We start from the raw sequence: 19597 nt of genomic DNA, 5'->3' as shown, positions 1-19597 counted from the left end.
TATATAAAAACACCCAGGTCTGCATATTTTCTAATAATTTAACTGACTCGAGTCAATTATTCCGTTTATAACGCAATGGTTTCCACACCTTAAGATACTGTTCACATTTGTCAGGTTTTTTGTCTTTAACTGCTCCTGTGTGTAGGACTAGTTTCTTACACATCCTATTTAAAGCTTTCTGTTGTGTTTTTGTCATTTGCAGCTGTCATATCAATAAAATTATTCAGTGTAGTGATATGGAACTCTAAACGTGGTCAAAACCGGCCTGGAACTACTTTAGCTATGTGTTTATCTAAAAATAACTGCACACCCTAGAACAGGCATGGGCAAACTCGGTCCTGGAGGGCCGGTGTCCTGCACAGTATAGCTCCTACTCTAATCAAACACACCTGCTTGTAGATTTCTAGTGATCTTGAAGACACTGATCAGCTTGTATAGGTGTGTTTGATTAGTGTTGGAGCTAAACTGTGCAGGACACCGGCCCTCCAGGACCGAGTTTGCCCATCCCTGCTTTAGAATGTTCAGACATTCCACAGCTTAGTAGTATAAATGTGTATGTAATTCACACTTAAGATGGCAGATTTTGTCATAGTGAAACTGTGGGAAAGTATGTGTCAACATCAGCGAGCGTTGGGAAGAACAGATGTGTTTGTTTTGGAATCGAGTCAGCACTTTTATTGCCAACAAGCAAGTCCTCAAGACATTGTACCAGATCTCAGTCACTTATTGTGTGAAATTTCTTTCAGTTTCCCACGTGCTAATGGGACTCTCCGCTCGAACGTCTCCATCCCCAACCACACTGCGCTGACTTGTGAGTATCTGCAATCCAAAAGCACACCCACAATACATTGCAACTTATAGAGTGACTATCGAGGACCTAATTGTAACTGTTTTGTTTTAGCTAAAGCTGTAGAAGAACCACTTTATGTGCTTCCACCAGACGCAGTGCCAACACCAAACCTGGGGTGAGAAGTTGTAAATATCACTTTTATTAAAAAACAAGACTGATTCAAATTTGTTTTATTTAATTATATTAAGAAAATTATATTTACACTTTATTTAAATTAAACATAATCAATTCAATTATTTTTTTTATTTTTTTTTGTGTGTTTTTTTATTAATTATAAATATATTGAAATAAATATAAAGAATTTGCACAACTTACAATCTATAATTTATACAATTTATGTATACATATTATGTATATCTACAAAAACTATATTTCATGTATCATATCATTTAAATTCTATCTCAGGTACAGCTCCGATCAGAACCATATCAGCTTTGTGAAGGAAGGCAGTGTCGGCTTGAGACTTGTGGGAGGAAATGATGTTGGCATCTTTGTCGGTGGTGTCCAGCCTAACAGTCCAGCCCAAAAGCAAGGCATAACAGAGGGTGATCAGATTCTGGAGGTAGGACTAAACGATCAACCACATCTCATACAAAACCAAACTTTTCTGTGTTCTCCATTCTTTAAGACACTCTGCATTTGCAGGTAAATGGCATGGATTTTAACCACTTTACCAGAGAAGAAGCAGCAATGTATCTTATGAACATACGTGGTGGAGAGCGTATCGATATGCGGACTCAGAACAAAGCAGACAGTAAGTGCTTTTATATCCTTGTTTTAGGAAATAAAAACGGCTACAAATGTATTTTCAAAGCTGATTTTTCCTCTCATCATAGTCTACAAGAAGATTCTGAAGTCCAACCTTGGAGATTCTTTCTACATCCGCACACACTATGATCATGTGGCAGACAGCAGCGTCGGCTTAAGCTTTACCAGAGGCGAGGTGTTCAGAGTGGTGGACACTATGCATCGAGGAAAGCTGGGGACCTGGTTAGCTGTGCGCATGGGCAATGATCTACACGAACTGGACAAAGGGACCATTCCTAACCAGACCAGGTTTGTTAAAGTTGTAGTTTTGAGTTTTACATCTAGGGGACGCTATAGTGGGACTGAACTTAAAAGCCAGGAAACCAAACTGATGGTTGGCTATCGGACATCTAGCCATCAGTGAATGTCTGTCAGGGTAGTTTGTTTGGTGTTCATTCATTTATTCATTCATTCATTTCGCGGAGACGGGAGTCTTAGAAGAGAACCCCAGACTTCTCTCTTCTCAGACACTTTCTCCAGCCCCTGCAGGGGGGATCTCGAGGCTTTTCCAGGCCAGCAGAGAGACATCCCTCATCTCCGTCCCTCCAGCGTGTCCTGGGTCTTCCCAGAGGCCTCCTCCCGGTAGGACATGCCTGGAACACCTCCCTAGGTAGGCAACAATGAGGCATCCAAAACGGATGCCCAAGTCCCCTCAGCTGACTTCTCTCGATGTGGAGGAGCAGCGGTTTTACTCCAAGTTCTTCCCGGGTAACAGAGCTCCTCACCCTTTCCATAAGGGTGCGCCCTGCCACCCTGTGAAGGAAACTAATTTTGGTCGCTTGTATCTTGAGATTTTGTACTTTCTGTCATGACCCAAAGCTCATGACCATAGGTGAGAGTATGAACATAGATTGACTGGTAAATCAAGAGCTTTGCCTTTCGACTCAGCTCCTTCTTTATCACAACAGACCAGTACAAAGACTGCATTACTGGTACCGCTGCACGGATCCACCTGTTCCATTCCTCACTCACGAACAAAACCCCAAGATACGTGAACTCCTCCGCTTTTGTTTGGAGTGTTCCACAAATTGCTTCGCAACTGGTTAATGTTGAAGGGAATTTGGCCTATTCAACATATGATATGAAATTGGTGTCAACTATTGGTAACAGAGAGTGATTTGATTGGCTATTCAGTCATGAATCAGAGCACAAGAACAAAAACTGATAAGGCCAAACCAATCAAAAGACACTATTCAAGAGGGAACACAAAGCAAATGCAATGTTGAGAAAATGGTTCTGACATGAGTTTCTGCTGATCTCATTGGTCATGGTGACCTTGCCAAAAAACTAACTCAAGTGGTTCTTCTATACCAAACAAAGTTTTGCTGCTATTTAAGAACCTCCTTTTCTGAATCAGAGCTGGTGTATTTAGTGTCAAAAGACAAAGAACCACCTTAGAAACGGATCTGAACCAGCACTCAAGCTGCCTTGGTAGAAAGGGGTAATAGTGGTAATTTTTGCTTTCATCCATAAGGTTGTGTTCTTATTAAGTGCATTAGTTTCTATATGTTTTCTAAGTATTTCCCTGTTTATATATCAGGGCTGAAACTCTGGCTAATTTGGAGCAGGCGCAGAGAATTAGTGCAGCTGAACGTCAGGCATCTGGCCCCAGAGCTGAATTCTGGAAGCTACGGGGTCTCAGAGGGGCCAAAAAGAGTAACCGAAGAACCCGTGATGACCTCCTGCAGTTGACAATTCAAGGCAAATTTCCAGCATACGAGAAGGTCCTGTTGAAAGAAGGTTAGTGTATTGTTTTTTTCTATTAAATGTAATGAATTAACTGGTTGTTTGTAGAAGAAGAAAGTGGAATGGCTTTTGGTTCCCAAGAATGACATTTGCTGAGAAATCAAAGATATCCAAGCACAAATGACATGTCTTAATTGAAAAGTGGTGTTTTTGGTTGTAATATACTTATTCTTGCTCCTGCAGCCAATTTCAAACGTCCTATTGTCATCTTGGGTCCTCTGAATGACATTGCCAATGAAAAACTGGCCCGAGAGTTGCCTGATGAATTTGAAATTGCAGGTATGTAAAACTTGATATGAGTTTTAAGTAAAGAATGAATTCACTGTCACACATCTAAAATTTGCATTTTATTGGTCTGTAGAAATGGTACCCAGGAGTGGAAATGATAGTTCATCAAGTGTAATCAAACTGGACACCGTAAGGCGGATAGCGGAGCAGGTAATCAAGTCTAAACCTAAACCTAAACCATCCAATTAGTGTTCAGGCAACTAAGCGACTTGTTTTTGCTTTCAGGACAAGCATCCCTTGCTGGACATTACACCCACTGCCATAGAAAGATTGAATTATATCCAGTACCATCCCATGGTGCTCTTCTTGGATCCTCATAGTCGGAAGGACGTGAAGTCTATGAGGCAAAAATACATGCCAGGCTCCAGCAAGAGCTCTCGACGCCTCTATGCCCAGGCCTTAAAGCTAAGGAAAAACTACAGCACTCTGTTTTCTGGTAAACCTTCAGTGCCTCTGAAATTAGAAATCTTCTCTTGAATATTGTATTGATAAAGATTACCTCTGATTCTTTGATTTTCCCCTCACAGCACGCATTGATCTTCAGCCAAATACAAACATGTGGTATGATGTTTTGAAAGACAAGATTCGGCAACAGCAGTCTAAGCCTGTCTGGGTTTCTGAAGTAGCGGTAAGAGAAATTTTATAATAACATGTTGTACACTCGCGTTATGTTGAAACCTTGTGTTTGTTGTACAGAACTTCTACATAGAGTAACCAGGACCACTTAAATCAGGGGTGTCCACATTCGGTCCTAGAGTGCTGGGATCCTGGAGAGTTTAGCTCCAACCTTAATCAAACACAACTGAACCAGCTAATCAAGCTCTTACTAGATATACTAGAAACTTCCTGGCAGGTGTGTTGAAGCAAGTTGGAGCTAAACTAATCAGGACACCGGCCCTCCAGGACAGAGTTTGGACACCCCTGTCTTAAAGTGTAGTTCATCCTAAAAAAATCTGTTATTAATTACTCATACTCATGTCATTCTAAAACCTAAAACTTTCGTTTAACTTTGGAGCACAAATAAGGATTTTATATTGATGGAATGTGAGAGCTTTCTGATCCTCCGTAGACAGCAGGAGTCATGACATATTCATACCCCAGAAAGATATTAAGGTAGTAAGAACATAGTCAAAACTGTCCATGTGTCTTCAGTGGTTTAATCAAAATTTTAAAAAGCTATGACAGTTCAGGATACGGGTTCACTAGCTCTTGGATTTCATCTAAAGTATCTGATTTTGTGTTTCAAAGATGAATGAAGGTCTTTAAAGGGGGTCTTTTAGGGGTGCCCAAACTAAGTGTCTTCCAAGGATTAGTTCCAACCCCAATCAAACACACCTGGGCTAGCTACACAAGCTCTTACTAGGCTTTCTAGAAACATTTGTGTAGGTGTGTTGAGGCAAGTTGGACCTAAATTTGGCAGTACACTGGTCCTCCAGTTTGGGCACTCCTGTCTTACGAGTTTGGAATGACATAAGGATGAGTAATTAGTGACTTTGGGGCAAACTATACCCTTTAATTACAATTATTCTGACAAAAGTAGATTAGAGGGTTACCTCAGAAGCTGCATTCCATACTTGAGTTTATTAACAAGGGCTTTATATGTGTTCAGATGGAAGGAGGAGCCGAAGAGGATCTTGACGCATTTAATCGAGCAAACAACTCTGACTATCTCAGCGGTGCCAGTGACTACGAGGACACTGACGGTGAGGCCTTCACAGACGGTGAAGCCTACACGGACAATGAAGACCTGGAGGAACCCTTAGGAGGCATTGCCAAACACCGCAGCTCTGCGCTGGCCCGTTCTTCGGAGCCTGCCAGTGTGTTAAATCATAGCCCTGAACCTCCCTACAACCTACACGAGGAGGAGGAAGAGCCAGAGTACACCCTACCGCCCAGTGAAGTTCCTCCCATCCTCCATGTTCCCGAGCCCCGATCTCCACGCCTTGTTGCTGGAATACCAGAAGAGCAAGAGGATGTGCCCTCGCAGCGCAGTTTCACAGATTCAGACTTCAGCAATGATGATGTTGTTGCACCTCAAACACCTTCCGATGCGCCACCCAAATTCAGGGCACCAGATCCCAAAGATGTCCAGTCAAAGACCCCTCCACTGTCAGCCATAGAGGAGAGACTACAACAGGTACAATATTTTTCCAATGACCAATCAGGCACAACTTGATTTAATTAAATGGGGCATATTCCTGGATGGGGTGTCACGGTGGCACAGTGGGTAGCATGATCGCCTCATAGCAGGAAGGTCGCTGGTTTGAGCCCCGGTTTGGCCAGTTGGCATTTCTGTGTGAAGTTTGCATTTTCTCCCCATGTTCTCATGTGTTTCCTCCAGGTGCTCTGGTTTCCCCTAAAAGTCCAAAGACATGTGCAATAGGCGAATTGGACAGGCTAAATTGTTTATGTGTAAATGAGTGTGTATAGGTGTTTCCAAGTGATGGGTTGCAGCTGGAAGGGCATCCGCTGCATAAAACATATGCTGGATAAGTTGGCGGTTCATTCCGCTGTGGCAACCCCTGAATAATAAAGGGGCTAAGCCAAAAAAAAATGAATAAATTAATATTACTGGATCTACTTCCCTAATTGGTGTCCGATCTCTTAAAGTCCGCATGAACCGAACGTTCCATTGACTTTTATTTTCGTATGTTGATGTACTTTATAAAAGGAACTTTAAGTAGGGGCAGAACTTCTTTTTGCGCATCATTTGCTAAAGTAAGAGGGGCATGGTTAATGATATTATGTAGTAAATTCAATTTTTAGTGTAGTAAATCATTCCAAACTCGCTTCATAACTTCAGTTTAGTGTTTGAAGTTTATCCTTATGCGATGATTCAATATTCGTGTGATTATTATTCACGCTGAATCAAAGAATTTAAAAACAAGTTTATTATGTAGCGCTATGGGGTGCTTTTTTGAGTTTCTTCTTTGTGGGTGTTTTGAGTTTCTGCATTAGAGTGCCCTCTGGCCTTCGGAGGAGATTTACTACTGAACACAGAACCGTGCTTTTTGGACAAGATGTGCATGACAATTGCAGATTTGCTTAATCGTGTTTGTGATTTTTATATCAGTTGATTGCCCAGCCCAAGGAGCTGTTTATCACTGCATATATTTTATTGTTTCAGGCTCGCATGGCAGAACAGATTGAACCAGAAAGGAAACCTTCGCCTTCTTTTATAGTGTAAGTATTTTTTTGGCATGTTCTGCCAACTTATATATTTATTTTTTCAGTTTTAAATGTATTAATAAATGTTTTTATGTAGACTCGCACATCATGAAGCCATGCAAATGCGGAGAACGCAAATCCGAGGAAGCGACAGTGACAGCGACGAAAACGACAGAGATGAAGACGAATATGACGAAGCAGAAGACATTGAATGGGGACCTGCTACAGAGCTGTAATATACATGGATTACACTACATTAAGACCCAAAACGGGGACATGGACCTTTAATCTGGACTTGTACAGTACATTCACACAACCAAACGTTTTTGTATTGACTTTCGTAATTTGGAATCGATTTGTGACCTGAATCGCTTGCTTTTTGTGGGTCACATTGTTTTAATAGATGTTCTGAGGTCAAACTCAGGATTATTTCAAAAAGAAATATTTCCTGTTGTTTTTTTAAAAAAAGTATGATTTGGGTACGTTTTACCCTCTTCAGCAACTAACTAAATATAATTTTTATTTGTATATTGAAATAAATGGAACAGAAAAATTAAGCTCTCGCTCTGATTAATGTTGGGAAGTGCTTTGGATTTTATTTTGACTAAATATTTTCAACAATTTATTCAATTTAAACGACACTAAATATGCTGTCAAATGACATTTCAACATTGTATTTTTTATATGTGGGTTCCTTAAACATTCCCAAGCAACAAACCTATGGTTGGGTTATTTAAATATGGATAGCTAACAAATAATCATTAAATAATGCTGTAAATATGTGTTGTAAATATGTAGCTTGAAATCTGATATTTGAAAAACTATATCTATTCTTTCACTTTTTTTACTGAACTGTATACCATAAACATGTCTTATGTCAGTGGTGTCCAAACTCGGTCCTGGAGGGCCGGTTTCCCTCATATATTAGTTCCAACCCGAATTAAGCGCACCTGAACCAGCTAATCAAGCTCTTTCTAGATATACTAGAAGCTTCCAGGCAGGTGTGTTAAAGGAAGTTGGAGCTAAACTCTGCAGGACACCGGCCCTTCAGGACTGATTTTGGACACCCCTGTCCTATGGTATGACATGGCAAAAGAACAATTGTTAATAATATACAAATAGCATGAGAGTGAATATTCATGATTGTTGCACACATCTTCAAATAGTGCTATTTATTTTATATGAAATTAGGAATATTTATTCTCTATGATTTGCTGGACATTTTCAAAGAAAAAAAAAGTATGTGTGAAAAATTCTCAGACAAAAACCCAACCAGTGCATATCAAAGGTTAGATCACATGATATTAAATGTGTATCCTGAAGCGTCCTTCAACTACTTATAGTTTTTAGTGGAATCGCCACTTAATTTAAAACGTGCATATACAGTGTCACACCAGAGGACATGGTTTTCAGTGACCAAATGTATCAAGCTCTTGTGTTTTTAGAAATATATGGATTAAAAAAGATAGTGGGATTTACTTAAATAGCCACTTGTAAAATTAGACCTGAAGTATTTATTAACGATTTAACTATTTTATGTTAATTTAATATATGAGAGTTGTAATTTATTGATCTATGCTGGAGATTTGGCTCAAAAATGTATTAACGCAGCAGTTTTTATAACTGGAAATCGAAGACAAAGACATGTTTAACCATTTACTGCATTTTAAATTATGACAATATTAATTATACAGTAAAGTCAGAATTATTAGCCCTCGTTTATTTTTTTTCCCCAATTTTTGTTTAACGAAGAGAAGATGTTTTCAACACATTTTTAAACAAAATAGTTTTAATAACTTATCTCTAATAACTGATTTATTTTATCTTTGTCATGATGATAGTAAATAATATTTGACTAGATATTTTTAAACCACTTAAAGTGACATTTTTAAAGGCTTAACTAGGTTAACTAGGCAGGTTAGAGTAATTAGGCAATTATTGTATAACGATGGTTTGTTCTGCAAACTTTTAAAAACAAAACTAGCTTAAAGGGGCTAATAATTATGTTCTTAAAATGTTTTTTAGAAAAATAAAAACTGTATTTGTTCTAGTTGAAATGAAACAAATAAGACTTTTTCCAGAAGAAAAAAATATTATCAGACATACAGTGAACATTTCCTTGTTCTGCTAAACATCATTTAGGAAATACTTTAAAAAATTAAAAAATCAAAGGGGGGATAATAATTCTGACTTCAACTGTATATAATTTTATAATTTTTTATCAGGTGTGACAAAAAAAAAGCCACATCAAAGTCACATCAACAATCCATATACAGTTTTGCAATAATTTAAAGACTGCAAAACTGCAGTCTTACGAGAAATTAATCCAAAGTATGTATATATTCTAAAAGATCTGTTGGTAAGAAAAAACAAAACTAATTTACCATGACTTTGCTCCTACAAATGGCACAATCAGTGGTGAAAAGAATACTTAAGTTAAAGTACCATTACTTTCCAAAAAATTAAGTGTAAGTAATCTTTTGTAAAATTTTACTCAAAGTAAAGTGAAAAGTAGACCTTTCAAAAGTACTCCAGAGTAGTGAGTATCACGCTGCTAAAAGCTGATAAGTTAACATGTAATTTGTGGATGTGTGTAAACGTAACATTTTATAGTGCATTTAGTTCTTGCCCAGCAGACACACAATGTCATAAGACGTTAATATTAGGGTAGATTCAGGTGACCAAAATTATATGTCTAGCCAGCGTCTAAGGACAATGTTATTTTGATGTCCAATAACGATGTGAAATGATGTTGCTATTTGGTTGGTTATAGGTTGTGTTGGAAAGGGACAAATCCAATGTCATATTGATTTTAAACACTGACATGGAGTCCTCTGGTATGGCAACCAAAATCCAACAACTGATAGATATCATAGTGGTAACGTCCACACAATGTCAAGATGTAACATCATTAGACGTTGATATTTGATTTTTGGTTTGACAATAATGTTGGCCTGAAGTTGGGTTTTGTCAACCCGATTTTCATTTTCAAACAAAAAGCAACGTCCCCTCAATGTTACGGTACAACGTCAATCTAACATCATGTTGACATCTTATGCCTGCTGGGTGTTTAAGGCCATTTCGGTCATCATACAGTAAACATCCGTCATCTTCTCATCAGTGACATGCATCTAAACAGTCTCTGGGTCATTGTGTCTAAAGATTTTGGACTTGAATGCTTCCAAACAGTTTACTGCAATTATAAATCGCCCATGTCTTGAGGTAGTTTATTATGATGCCATTTACCTTCTATGTGTGACTTGATTGGACAGGAATCACTGGACTGATTTTTCTCATTTTCATAGACAAGAAAAAATAAAGTAGTGACGGCAGGTTGAAGGAAAGTAGTACTCAAGGAAAAGTAAAAGTACACGTTTTTAAAACTACTTGGTAAATAACAATTTGTGAGAAAAAAAACTGCTGAATTACAGAAGTTTGAGTATTTCTAATTTGTTCCTTTACACCACTGGCCACAATGCATCTCAAAAACCAAGGACTGTCAAAGCTCCCTATGTTACAGAAAACACACCACATTTTCTCATATGAAAAAATATAACAAAATAAGTTTTTTTAATTTTAATTGCATTATTCAGAATAAATACAGTAATTGCCAATCTAGTTTTCTTAATTAAACACTGAAATGTTGCAAGGATATGTAGCCTTCATAGTTGAAAATTAAAAAATATTTTTCTCCACAGCATTAGAATAGTTGTAATTTCACATGTAAAGTTTTTTTCTGACTTTTTATCTCAAAATTCTGACATGTTGACTTGCGATTGTGGTCTAGTGGAGGCTAACAGTATAATCTGATTTAAAGGGCCATGAAACTCCCCTGTCTCAGCAATCGACACTGACAATACTAACTTTGCCATCTGATTACACAAAGCACATTGATCACACACTTACCAAATTTGTAGAGAAAGGACAATTCACACAAACTGGAGACTTTTTTAAAAGGAGACGAGCAGCAAATTCCGATTTCACCATTTCCAGATGCAAAAAGCTCCCAGGTAAAAAATGTTCCTTACAAACATTTCTGTCGCGTGTTAGCAGACCACTGTAATCCACACCTGAGTCCAGCTGCGTTCTCATAGCGGGGAAATGGACACAAAACCTTCATTGCAGCACATATATAAATACATCACTGACAGCCCATGTCTCCAAACAATTCTCCTTCTTCCATTTGTTTTTAAATACAGTTGGGCAACACAATAAGACTTCTCTCTGTGGTCTGAACACTGTGACAGGTAAAAGCCGTTTTTGAAGCTATCATGCATATTAATAAAGTTGCACCTCATTCACAATAGAGCACGCTGATTTGTTTGAACCAAGTCTTTCTCATGAATTAAAGCTGAAAGAGTCGTCACATTGAACTGGCTGGTACAGACATCTAGTCTCAATGCTGGAATTTACACTAGGACTCATGGCCGTGAGGTAGCTTCAAAATTTCTTTTCAAACCGGAAGAACTAATTTGCTCAAACCAACGCAAAAACAACCAATTTTCACTTTTTTGTGAAACATGTGTCCTAATAGTGTTTTCCGCAGCGTGGTACACATATATGTCAACACCTCGAAAATGTGCTTTGGTGTTTCGTGACCCTTTAATGATTTATGCTAAGCTAAAGATTATCCTGTCAGACCCAGAGATCGGCTGAATGGGTTAAAAAAAAAAAGGTAAACCTCAACAGTTTAACTTATAGATGACTTGTAAAATTAGGCTATTTCCAATTAAAGTGGATTTTTCCTTTTAAAAATAATAATAAAATAAACCTTTTTTCAAAATATTGAGTTTTCAAGCCCCCAAAACCCTTAGTTTTGTAAATAAATGGCCAAAATCCACTAGTCTACATGCTTTTTTTAGGTCTTTCCCTAAGTTTCTGAAGACAAATGGGCCCTAACATTTTCCAAACAGTTCCGAAATGTTTTAATTTCTCCAAAATATATGTTTTTTAAAGAATTTCTGTAAAAATGTTATTAATATTTCAAAATATCCTCTTAATTTTTTTTCCAATCATTCCCAAATGTTTTATACATTTCCTGGTTTGTGACTGAGACACTTTACGGCAAGTTAAGATGGGAGTCTTTTAATTTTCTTTTAGTCTTTAGCTTTTAGTTTTTAGCACACTTGCTAAAACTCCTATGTCAGTCTAAAAACAAAAAGAAGTGAAGATGTTTCTTTTTCCTCGAAAGTGGGCGGTGTTTTCATTTTTAATTAAAGAGCAGGTGTCTAGCATTAACAGCGTGTGCACTGTGTGGCAGACAGCGAATCTTGTTTTTACGCGCAAGAAAATGATGTGAATCCCCTCATGTACGTTGCTTTAAGTTTCAGCGAGAATGTATGAAGCTATCCAGCCCACATGTTTCTTCACGGCAGCGCAGTTTCACTTGTCAAAAGCACAGCGAGAGAGAAAAAACAGAAAAGCGGATGCGCCTGATGTGTGTCAGTAGACTCGCTCAATGTGCGATGATCGTTTTGTTCGAGTGAGACTGAAGCTCCAGCTCGCACTGCGCAAACCTCGCATCAGCGCTTTGACATGGGGAGCCGGGGGGTGGGCAGGGGGCTTGCAGAGTAAATATAACGAATTACGAGTCCGGTACTAACACCTGAAGCTTAAGATGTTCTCCAAAAAGACGAGGGAACTAATAAAGACGCACTCGATGTCTAAGAAGAGCCGAACAGGAAGCAGCAACCCAGCGCCTCTCAGCTCTCCATCAGTAAGTCTTGAGCATCTCTCGCCTTTTCCTCCTGCCAATCAACTTGATTGACATTTCACTCTCGCGCTCGGGGTTTCGCCTGGTCTTCGACGTGGTCCTAATATTAGAGCCTTCAAACCGAAATGGGGACTTTATTAATGTCATTTTGACTGTTGTGTTACTTAAAAGAGAAAAGGACTAAAGAAAACTTCTTCAGGGTGATGTGGCGCAGCAAGGAGTTCAGGTTTTGCCTTACTTTGAACATTTGAGTTTGTCACTTTACTTGCATACATTACTTTTTATGATTAAAATATGATATATGATAGATTTTCAACGTACAGTAATTGGAAATGTTGAAACGTGTGTCGAGCAACAAAAGTTACAGTCCTTACGCGACGAGTCAGAGAGTGAAAAAGTCAAGCAGCAAAAAGAAATTGGACATTTTACCAAATAAACCCAACGTCTGGCTCAAACAGGTGGGTTGTGTAGTTTTTAAGGTATTTAGTGTGTGTGTGTGTGTGTGTGTGTGTGTGTGTGTGTGTGTGTGTGTGTGTGTGTGTGTGTGTGTGTGTGTGTGTGTGGTACTGCTTAAGCAGCACGTTTGTGTGTAATTTTTAATTTGATGTAATTGTGTGTTTGACAAGTCAAACGTTAGTGTGATGAATTAATGTGAAATTGTTAGACTTGTTGGCTTATGGCTAAACGTTTGTCATTCTCTTTTTTTATTTTTTTTAAGCATGTTTATATTTTTTTAATATATCACTGTAAGAGGATCGTTTGACACCTTTTAGTTTGTAAGTTATAGTTTATGCTTCCAAAAGTCCAAATTTTTCTTTAAATACTCCAACATTTTCAACATGTAAACAGATTATCCTTTAATGTTTCCTTAACGTTATCATAACGTTCACAATCATTATTTATAACTAATTATATTTTCAGTGACTTGTCCATGTGTTGGTGTTCGTGTTTTTAGGCCTCAGCAAGACCAGTTCAGTGTGGCATCAGTTTTTCGGGGTGTGACAGGAAGTAGGCCACAGTTACACAATCGCTCTTGTGAAAGAAGTTCTGTTTACTAACAGCCGTCTATTGTAGTCAACCACAGATCTTGCGCTTCAGTCTCAAAGTCTTACTTAAACTCTAAATGAAATTTTCATTTAATTTGCTAGCACACGTTATTCTTACGGTTAACAGTTAGCACGTGTTGGGTTAATCCTCTGAACAAAAAAATAGTTTTAATCTTTGGAGTGTCGGTCCTTCTCTGTTGGTTTGTCGGCTTCACCCACAACATTTTTAACTACGCCTCTTTTACCGTTAGTTTGCTATGAGGAAATGATGTGCAAAAAGACAGGTGTACTTTGCTAGATCTGAAATGGTTGCGGCTGGAAGGTAACGAAAATAATTTATTTATTAAATTTCTCATTCATTGTATTTTATTATTGTCTACTCTTACCCCAAGCTTAAACCCAACCTACACAGTAACATAAAGTTGTACAGAGTATTATATTGTCTATTAAATTCCCCAATAAATTGTATTTTTTTTAACGTCTACCTCAACCCTAAACCCAACCCTCACAGTAACGTAAAAGCAGTAGTTGTACTGTGTATTACCGTGTATCTGTTAAATTCCCCAATAAATTGTATTTTTTAATGTCTACCTTTACCCTAAACCTAAACCCAAACGTCACAGTAATGTAAAAATATTAGTTATTGTTATACCGTGTCGTAAAAAATGCTGCTATATTGATGTGCTTATTGCATTCATCACCCGTCCCCTACTCAATATCTTGTTTCAGTTGGAAGTATATCAACATACTAAAATAATTAGTTTCAGCAACTTCCGGTTCATGCAGACTTTAAACGTTTGTGTGCCATGTTTTCTCCAATGCTATCTCACGGCATTCGTAACTTTAAGATTTAGTGGCTAATTTGTATAAATTTGTGCGATCTCATCTATTAATTTTAGTACAAATCGCTCATCTCCCAATGATGATTGGGTTTAGGTGTGGGGATTGGTGCCATGCTTCTTTTTTAAAAATCTTACATTTTCGTATGTAAACTTATGAATTAACCACTAAACTGACAAAACGTAAAATAGTATTCTCGTGAGATTAGGCTGGATTTCTCACACTGTCCTTTTTGTGTTTTTAATCCAGCTGTCCGCTCTTCAAGAACAGCCTAGGAAAGATGCAGTGGACAGTGTCACCTCTTCATCCCAAACGTCCTCCAGTCTGTCTCCCCCTATCGTAGAGGTCTCGTCGTCCTGTCCAGGTACGCCTTTGACCCAGCACTCAAAGGCGCTGGGCTGCCCATCTCCGATGGGCACCCTGAAGCGGCCCACTTCTCTGAGTCGCAATCCCAGCGCTGCCGGCTTCCCCATCCAATCTTGGGTGTTCAGTAAGGGTGCAGGAAAATCCGTCATTGCCCAGAGCCCTTCACCAGAGACAGCTGACACCACAGTGGCCATCGAGGTGGAGGACATCCCGTCCCTGCTGCGCAGTGTGGAACGCTTTGCCAAAGCGGTGGAGAAACTAAAGGATGTCGTGCTTGAAGGTAAAATGATGGTTTTACTGGAAAGAATCTGTTTTGATGGGGATTATTTGGGGGTGATGGAGGAAAATGGTTTTGAAATGTTTACTTTACATTGAAAAAAATGTTACCAAAATTGTTCCTCATGGTTTTCAGGAAGTTATCAAATTAGTTTTTATTTGTGAAATGATGGCAACAAATCCTAATTTGTCCTCTAAATGATTTTAAAATATTTTCAATAGTTTCCTCAACATTTTTAAAATGTTTCTAACATGTCCTACATTTTTCCTTGATGTTTTTGAAAAGCTACATAACAATTCTACATTTTTCCTTTCATGTTTTTTTCAAATGTTTCTGATTAGTTTCCTTAACATCTCGAAAATGGCTCCAAATATTTTCTTGATGTTTTCCTTAAGTCAGGGGTGTCAAACTCAATTCCTGGAGGGCCGAAGCCCTGCACAGTATAGTTCCAACCCTGCTCCAACACACTTACCTGTAGGTTTCAAACAAGCCTGAAGGACTCAATTAGTTTGATCAGGTGTGTTTAATTAGGGTTGGAACTAAACTGTGCTCAGTTTTGGAACTGAGTTTGACACCTGTGCCTTAAGTTCTCAAAATGTGAATTTGTCACAATGAACTGCAAAAAATGTTACATTTATTGAAAAATACTTAGAAAAATATGTTTTTTGTTATTTCCCAAAAGTTTCTAGAAAATTTAATCATTTCCAAAATAGTTTTCTAATGCCACAATCAAATTGAACTGCGAAATCTATAATTGTACTTTTAAAAAGATGTTTCACTTTCAGATTTTCCATTTTTTTCCAAGTTTTTTTAAACTGTTCAGTCAAAAACATAGACTTGACATGGTTCAATATTTTTTTTAAATTTAACATTTTATGTAAAACATATTTTGACATATTTTGTAATTTTTTTTCAATATCCTTACAGATGTTTCGTTTACAAGTTTTCCGAACATTTCTAAAAAATATAAAAAGTAAATGTTTCCATAACGTTTTCCAAACAGTTCAGAAATGTTTTCATAAAATTTTTAATGTTTTTTTCCAAAGGATTTTTGTAACATTTTCTAAAATGTTCCCTTAAAGTTTTCCAGTCATTCCCAAATGTTTTTAACATTTGAAAGAACATTTCATAAATATTTCCAAAATAGTTTTTAAATGCCACAATCAAATTGAACTGCAAATTTTTAATCTATAATTGCCATTTTTTTTCGTTGTACTTTCAGATTTTCCAAATAATTTCTTAACATTAATGAAAGTTTCCAAAATCTTCAGTCAAAAAGATGGATTAAAATGGTTTAAAATTTTCCTGAATTTTACATTTAGTTTCATTTTCATTCCATTGAACATTTCATAACATTGTTATTTTTATGTCAAATTATTTATACAGGTGTTTTGTTTACAAGTTTCCTAACATGTATTTATAAAAGTGAATGTTTCTACAATATTTTTCAAACTGTTCAGAAATGTTTTCTTTAGGTTCTCAATATGTTTTGTTTCAAAGGAATTTCTGTAAAATTTTCCAAAATGTTTCCCTAATGAATTCCAAAACATTTTCTTAATGTTTTCCAATCATTCCCAAAGAATTTTAAACATTTCCTAGATACAGCAGGCAAGCTAACATAGTTTCATTTACAGACAATTTGACATGGATTATTTGGGGCTTAAATATAAAAACATGAAGGAAATGTTTCAGTAAGACTTTATTTTAATGGTTCCTATTGCACATTTTGTTGACTAAAAGTTTCATTGCAATCACATGCCAGTTAATCCTCATTTAAGCGTTATTAGACTGTTTGCTTAATATCTGCTGCTTCTTTAACACACATTTAACTGACAACAAAAAAACATTGCAAGTACATGTCAATTTACACTAATCCTAACCTTAAACAGTCTACTTATAATTTAATGAGTATTAGTTAGCATGTAGATGCAATGTAACTTTAATTCAACAAAATGTGTTAAAGGGACCATCAAAATAAATTGATGCCAATGCTTCCTTATTTCGAAAAATGTTTCCTTAACATTGTGAAAACATTTAGACTATTTCCTGGAATATATTTTTCAACCTTGATGCCCAGAGCAGAACTGAAGTCTAGTAGGCCACATGACAGATTGCACATCGAGCCACTCGCATCATTGTCTGCTGTGGGTCATGTGACTCTGCAAGAGAGAAAGGGGCGGAGCCTGTTCTTCCTGTGTGTGCAGTGCTGTCGAGTTCCTGTGGTTTACCACACTGGAGCAGGAAACTCAGAAAACACCTCTTCCGCTCACAGCAGCCGTAAAACAACGTCATTCAGTGGCAAACCTGCTCTCAAAAACTCGAATATGCAAATCAATCATTATATACAATGATTTCCCATAACTTGCTGTAAATTAAACGGTCTGTTATGAAGAGACTTCCGATGACACAGTTTTAGCTATGCTGTATCATGGTATTGGGATCGTAATCTATGGTAAATATGACAAGAACCTTCAAATATGACAACACCTACAAATCCAAAATATTGTTTTTTCTTCTTTATTTTGGGTATGATTTTTTTGGTTTAATAAATTGCAATTTAACAATTATTTAAGTTTTTTATATATTTTTTTTCCAAAATATAATACTGCAACTTGCATTTACCGAGAGTTTACAATAACATTTAAGAAGAAGAGAAAAATTATTAAATAAAATATAAATATTGAACAAAAACAGCAGGGTAAAGAACATTATTAAGAGTGGTCTTGCATGGTTACATACAATACAATACATACACGCATACATACATACATTAGCACTGATTAAACTCAGAGTCCAAAAATTCATTCCACTTGCTCCATAGAATAGCCCCTTTCTGTTTTCTTGTTTTAGAGACTAAATAAACGTTTCCATCTTCCATGTTCTACAACAATTGCTTTAAAATCTTCTAAAGTGGGAGGGGTTAGCAGAAGCCATTTATGGATGTGAAAGATATGGATGTAGTATCCATGATGTCACCCATAGGTTTCTGACGAGAGCAAATGAAGCAACAAGTACTCGTGGCCAGTCTGCACCAGTAGCCAGTAGCTAACGTGCTCACAGCGACCTGAGTTCAATTGTCGGCTCGCAGGTCCTTTGCCGATCCTTCCCCTCTCTCTGCTCCCAATGCTTTCTTGTCTGAATTCTCTTTTGTCCTGTCATCATAAAGGTAAAAAAAAAAAACTAAAATATATATTTGTTTGCGCGTCATTGCAAATAAAGGCAAAGAGGCGGAGCGTCATTGGAGCTACAAACGTTGTTAGCATTTTGCTTAGACAGGTTTTTCTTTTGGAGAAACGCTACTTCATTACCTGTGGCTTGTTTGTGTTCTGACCACATGTGCTTGGTTGTACACTATATCAATATAGTGTTTAGACTTTTAAAAAACAATGCTGTGATACATTGAGCCACTAAACATTGTTCTAATGACGTTTTTCTACAGGAGAAAAAAGCGCAAATTACTTCCAAATACTTCAGTTATTGTATTAAATGCAAGGCTATTTATAAAATCAGGGCACAACACTGTATGACAAAGTTTTAGATGACTGTTCTGGAGACTACAGCAAATCAATCTGTCAGATTCTGGAGTGCTTCACAGGTCTAAAGCAAATGATTCATGATCAATTATCTTAAGTGAAGCATACATTTGCACTCACCTGAGAAATGAAGGCAACTTGAATGGTTTGTGAGCACAATAAAGTGTGGGAAATAATTCCAAAAGGCAAATGACTGTGTAAAGCCACATAAAACAAAACAAGACAAGAATACAATGTTTATGCCGAGTTCATCAGCTAATCAGCTGAGGTGACGAGACAGCGAGCAACGACAGACAAACTTTTAAAAAAATAAACGCATGAGTTATAAAAAAATTACCCCCTCACAGTTGTCATGAAGGGTAATATTAGCTATATGAACTAAAACCATCTTTGTACCAGGCTGTAAACATGTTTTTATCAGCTGTAAAATTGTCCAGTTTACTATTGCAGTCAGAAAACATCTGTAGCCAGCCCCCAAAGGCCAGTCGATGAATTGCAGTATTTGGCCTACCGAGGGAGAGCAGGAGGTTGCCGCTTGGTAATGGCGTTCTTGGCAGCAACCAGAAATATTGTCCATAAATGCGTGTCTCTAGCCTCATGCAACTCAAAACTTCCCAAGTATAGCACTGAAAATTGAAACTGGATCTCGATCTTCGAGATTATGGCTTCCAATGTCTTGTGCATATCCTTCCAAAACAGGTGTAAAATTGGACATGCCCAAAATAGATGATGATGATGATGATGATGATTAGCCAGTTCTATACCGCAATGTCTTCAACACCCTGTTCTCACTTTATCGAGGCACTTTTGTGCAGGAGTTATAAAGAAACGAATAATATTTTTCCAGGCAAATAGTCTCCATTGGTGAAAGCCTGTAGTTTGCCATTGGGAATTACATGTTTCTAACCAATCCTCTTTTGTTGTACTACTTCCTCCTTTCTCCCATTTAGTTCTTACATATGA

The 19597-nt window shown here is 37.4% G+C and overlaps 2 protein-coding genes across 10 annotated transcripts in view; both read left to right on the top strand.

The window, feature by feature from the left end:
• Nucleotides 1-7416, top strand: part of tjp3 (tight junction protein 3) — a 31266-nt gene extending 23850 nt beyond the window's left edge. The window contains exons 19-31 of one of the 2 annotated variants that reach the window (NM_001328340.1): nt 747-811; nt 902-965; nt 1256-1412; nt 1496-1604; nt 1687-1906; nt 3198-3397; nt 3587-3682; nt 3765-3841; nt 3917-4127; nt 4219-4319; nt 5301-5828; nt 6819-6874; nt 6957-7416. In NM_001328340.1, the coding sequence (NP_001315269.1) occupies nt 747-811; nt 902-965; nt 1256-1412; nt 1496-1604; nt 1687-1906; nt 3198-3397; nt 3587-3682; nt 3765-3841; nt 3917-4127; nt 4219-4319; nt 5301-5828; nt 6819-6874; nt 6957-7095 (2023 nt within the window). In that variant the 3' untranslated portion in view covers nt 7096-7416. The remainder of the gene's footprint in view (nt 1-746; nt 812-901; nt 966-1255; nt 1413-1495; nt 1605-1686; nt 1907-3197; nt 3398-3586; nt 3683-3764; nt 3842-3916; nt 4128-4218; nt 4320-5300; nt 5829-6818; nt 6875-6956) is intronic. The other variant, XM_005170442.5, reaches the window with a different exon arrangement.
• Nucleotides 7417-12101: 4685 nt separating this feature from the next.
• Nucleotides 12102-19597, top strand: part of arhgap45b (Rho GTPase activating protein 45b) — a 41098-nt gene continuing 33602 nt past the window's right edge. For 4 of the 8 annotated variants that reach the window (XM_068216452.1, XM_073936814.1, XM_068216451.1 and 1 more), the window contains exons 1-2: nt 12102-12575; nt 14708-15104. In XM_068216452.1, coding sequence (XP_068072553.1) covers nt 12477-12575; nt 14708-15104 — 496 coding nt within the window. In that variant the 5' untranslated portion in view covers nt 12102-12476. Of the gene's footprint in view, nt 13031-14707; nt 15105-19597 lie in introns of all 8 variants that reach the window. The other 4 variants (XM_005170516.5, XM_005170515.5, XM_005170514.5 and 1 more) reach the window with 1 other exon arrangement.

The sequence above is a fragment of the Danio rerio genome, chromosome 22, assembly GCF_049306965.1.
Source record: "Danio rerio strain Tuebingen ecotype United States chromosome 22, GRCz12tu, whole genome shotgun sequence".
NCBI classification, from domain to species: domain Eukaryota; kingdom Metazoa; phylum Chordata; class Actinopteri; order Cypriniformes; family Danionidae; genus Danio; species Danio rerio.
The sequence above is the reverse complement of the archived record's forward strand: the minus strand, read 5'-3'. Positions and strand labels throughout refer to the sequence as shown.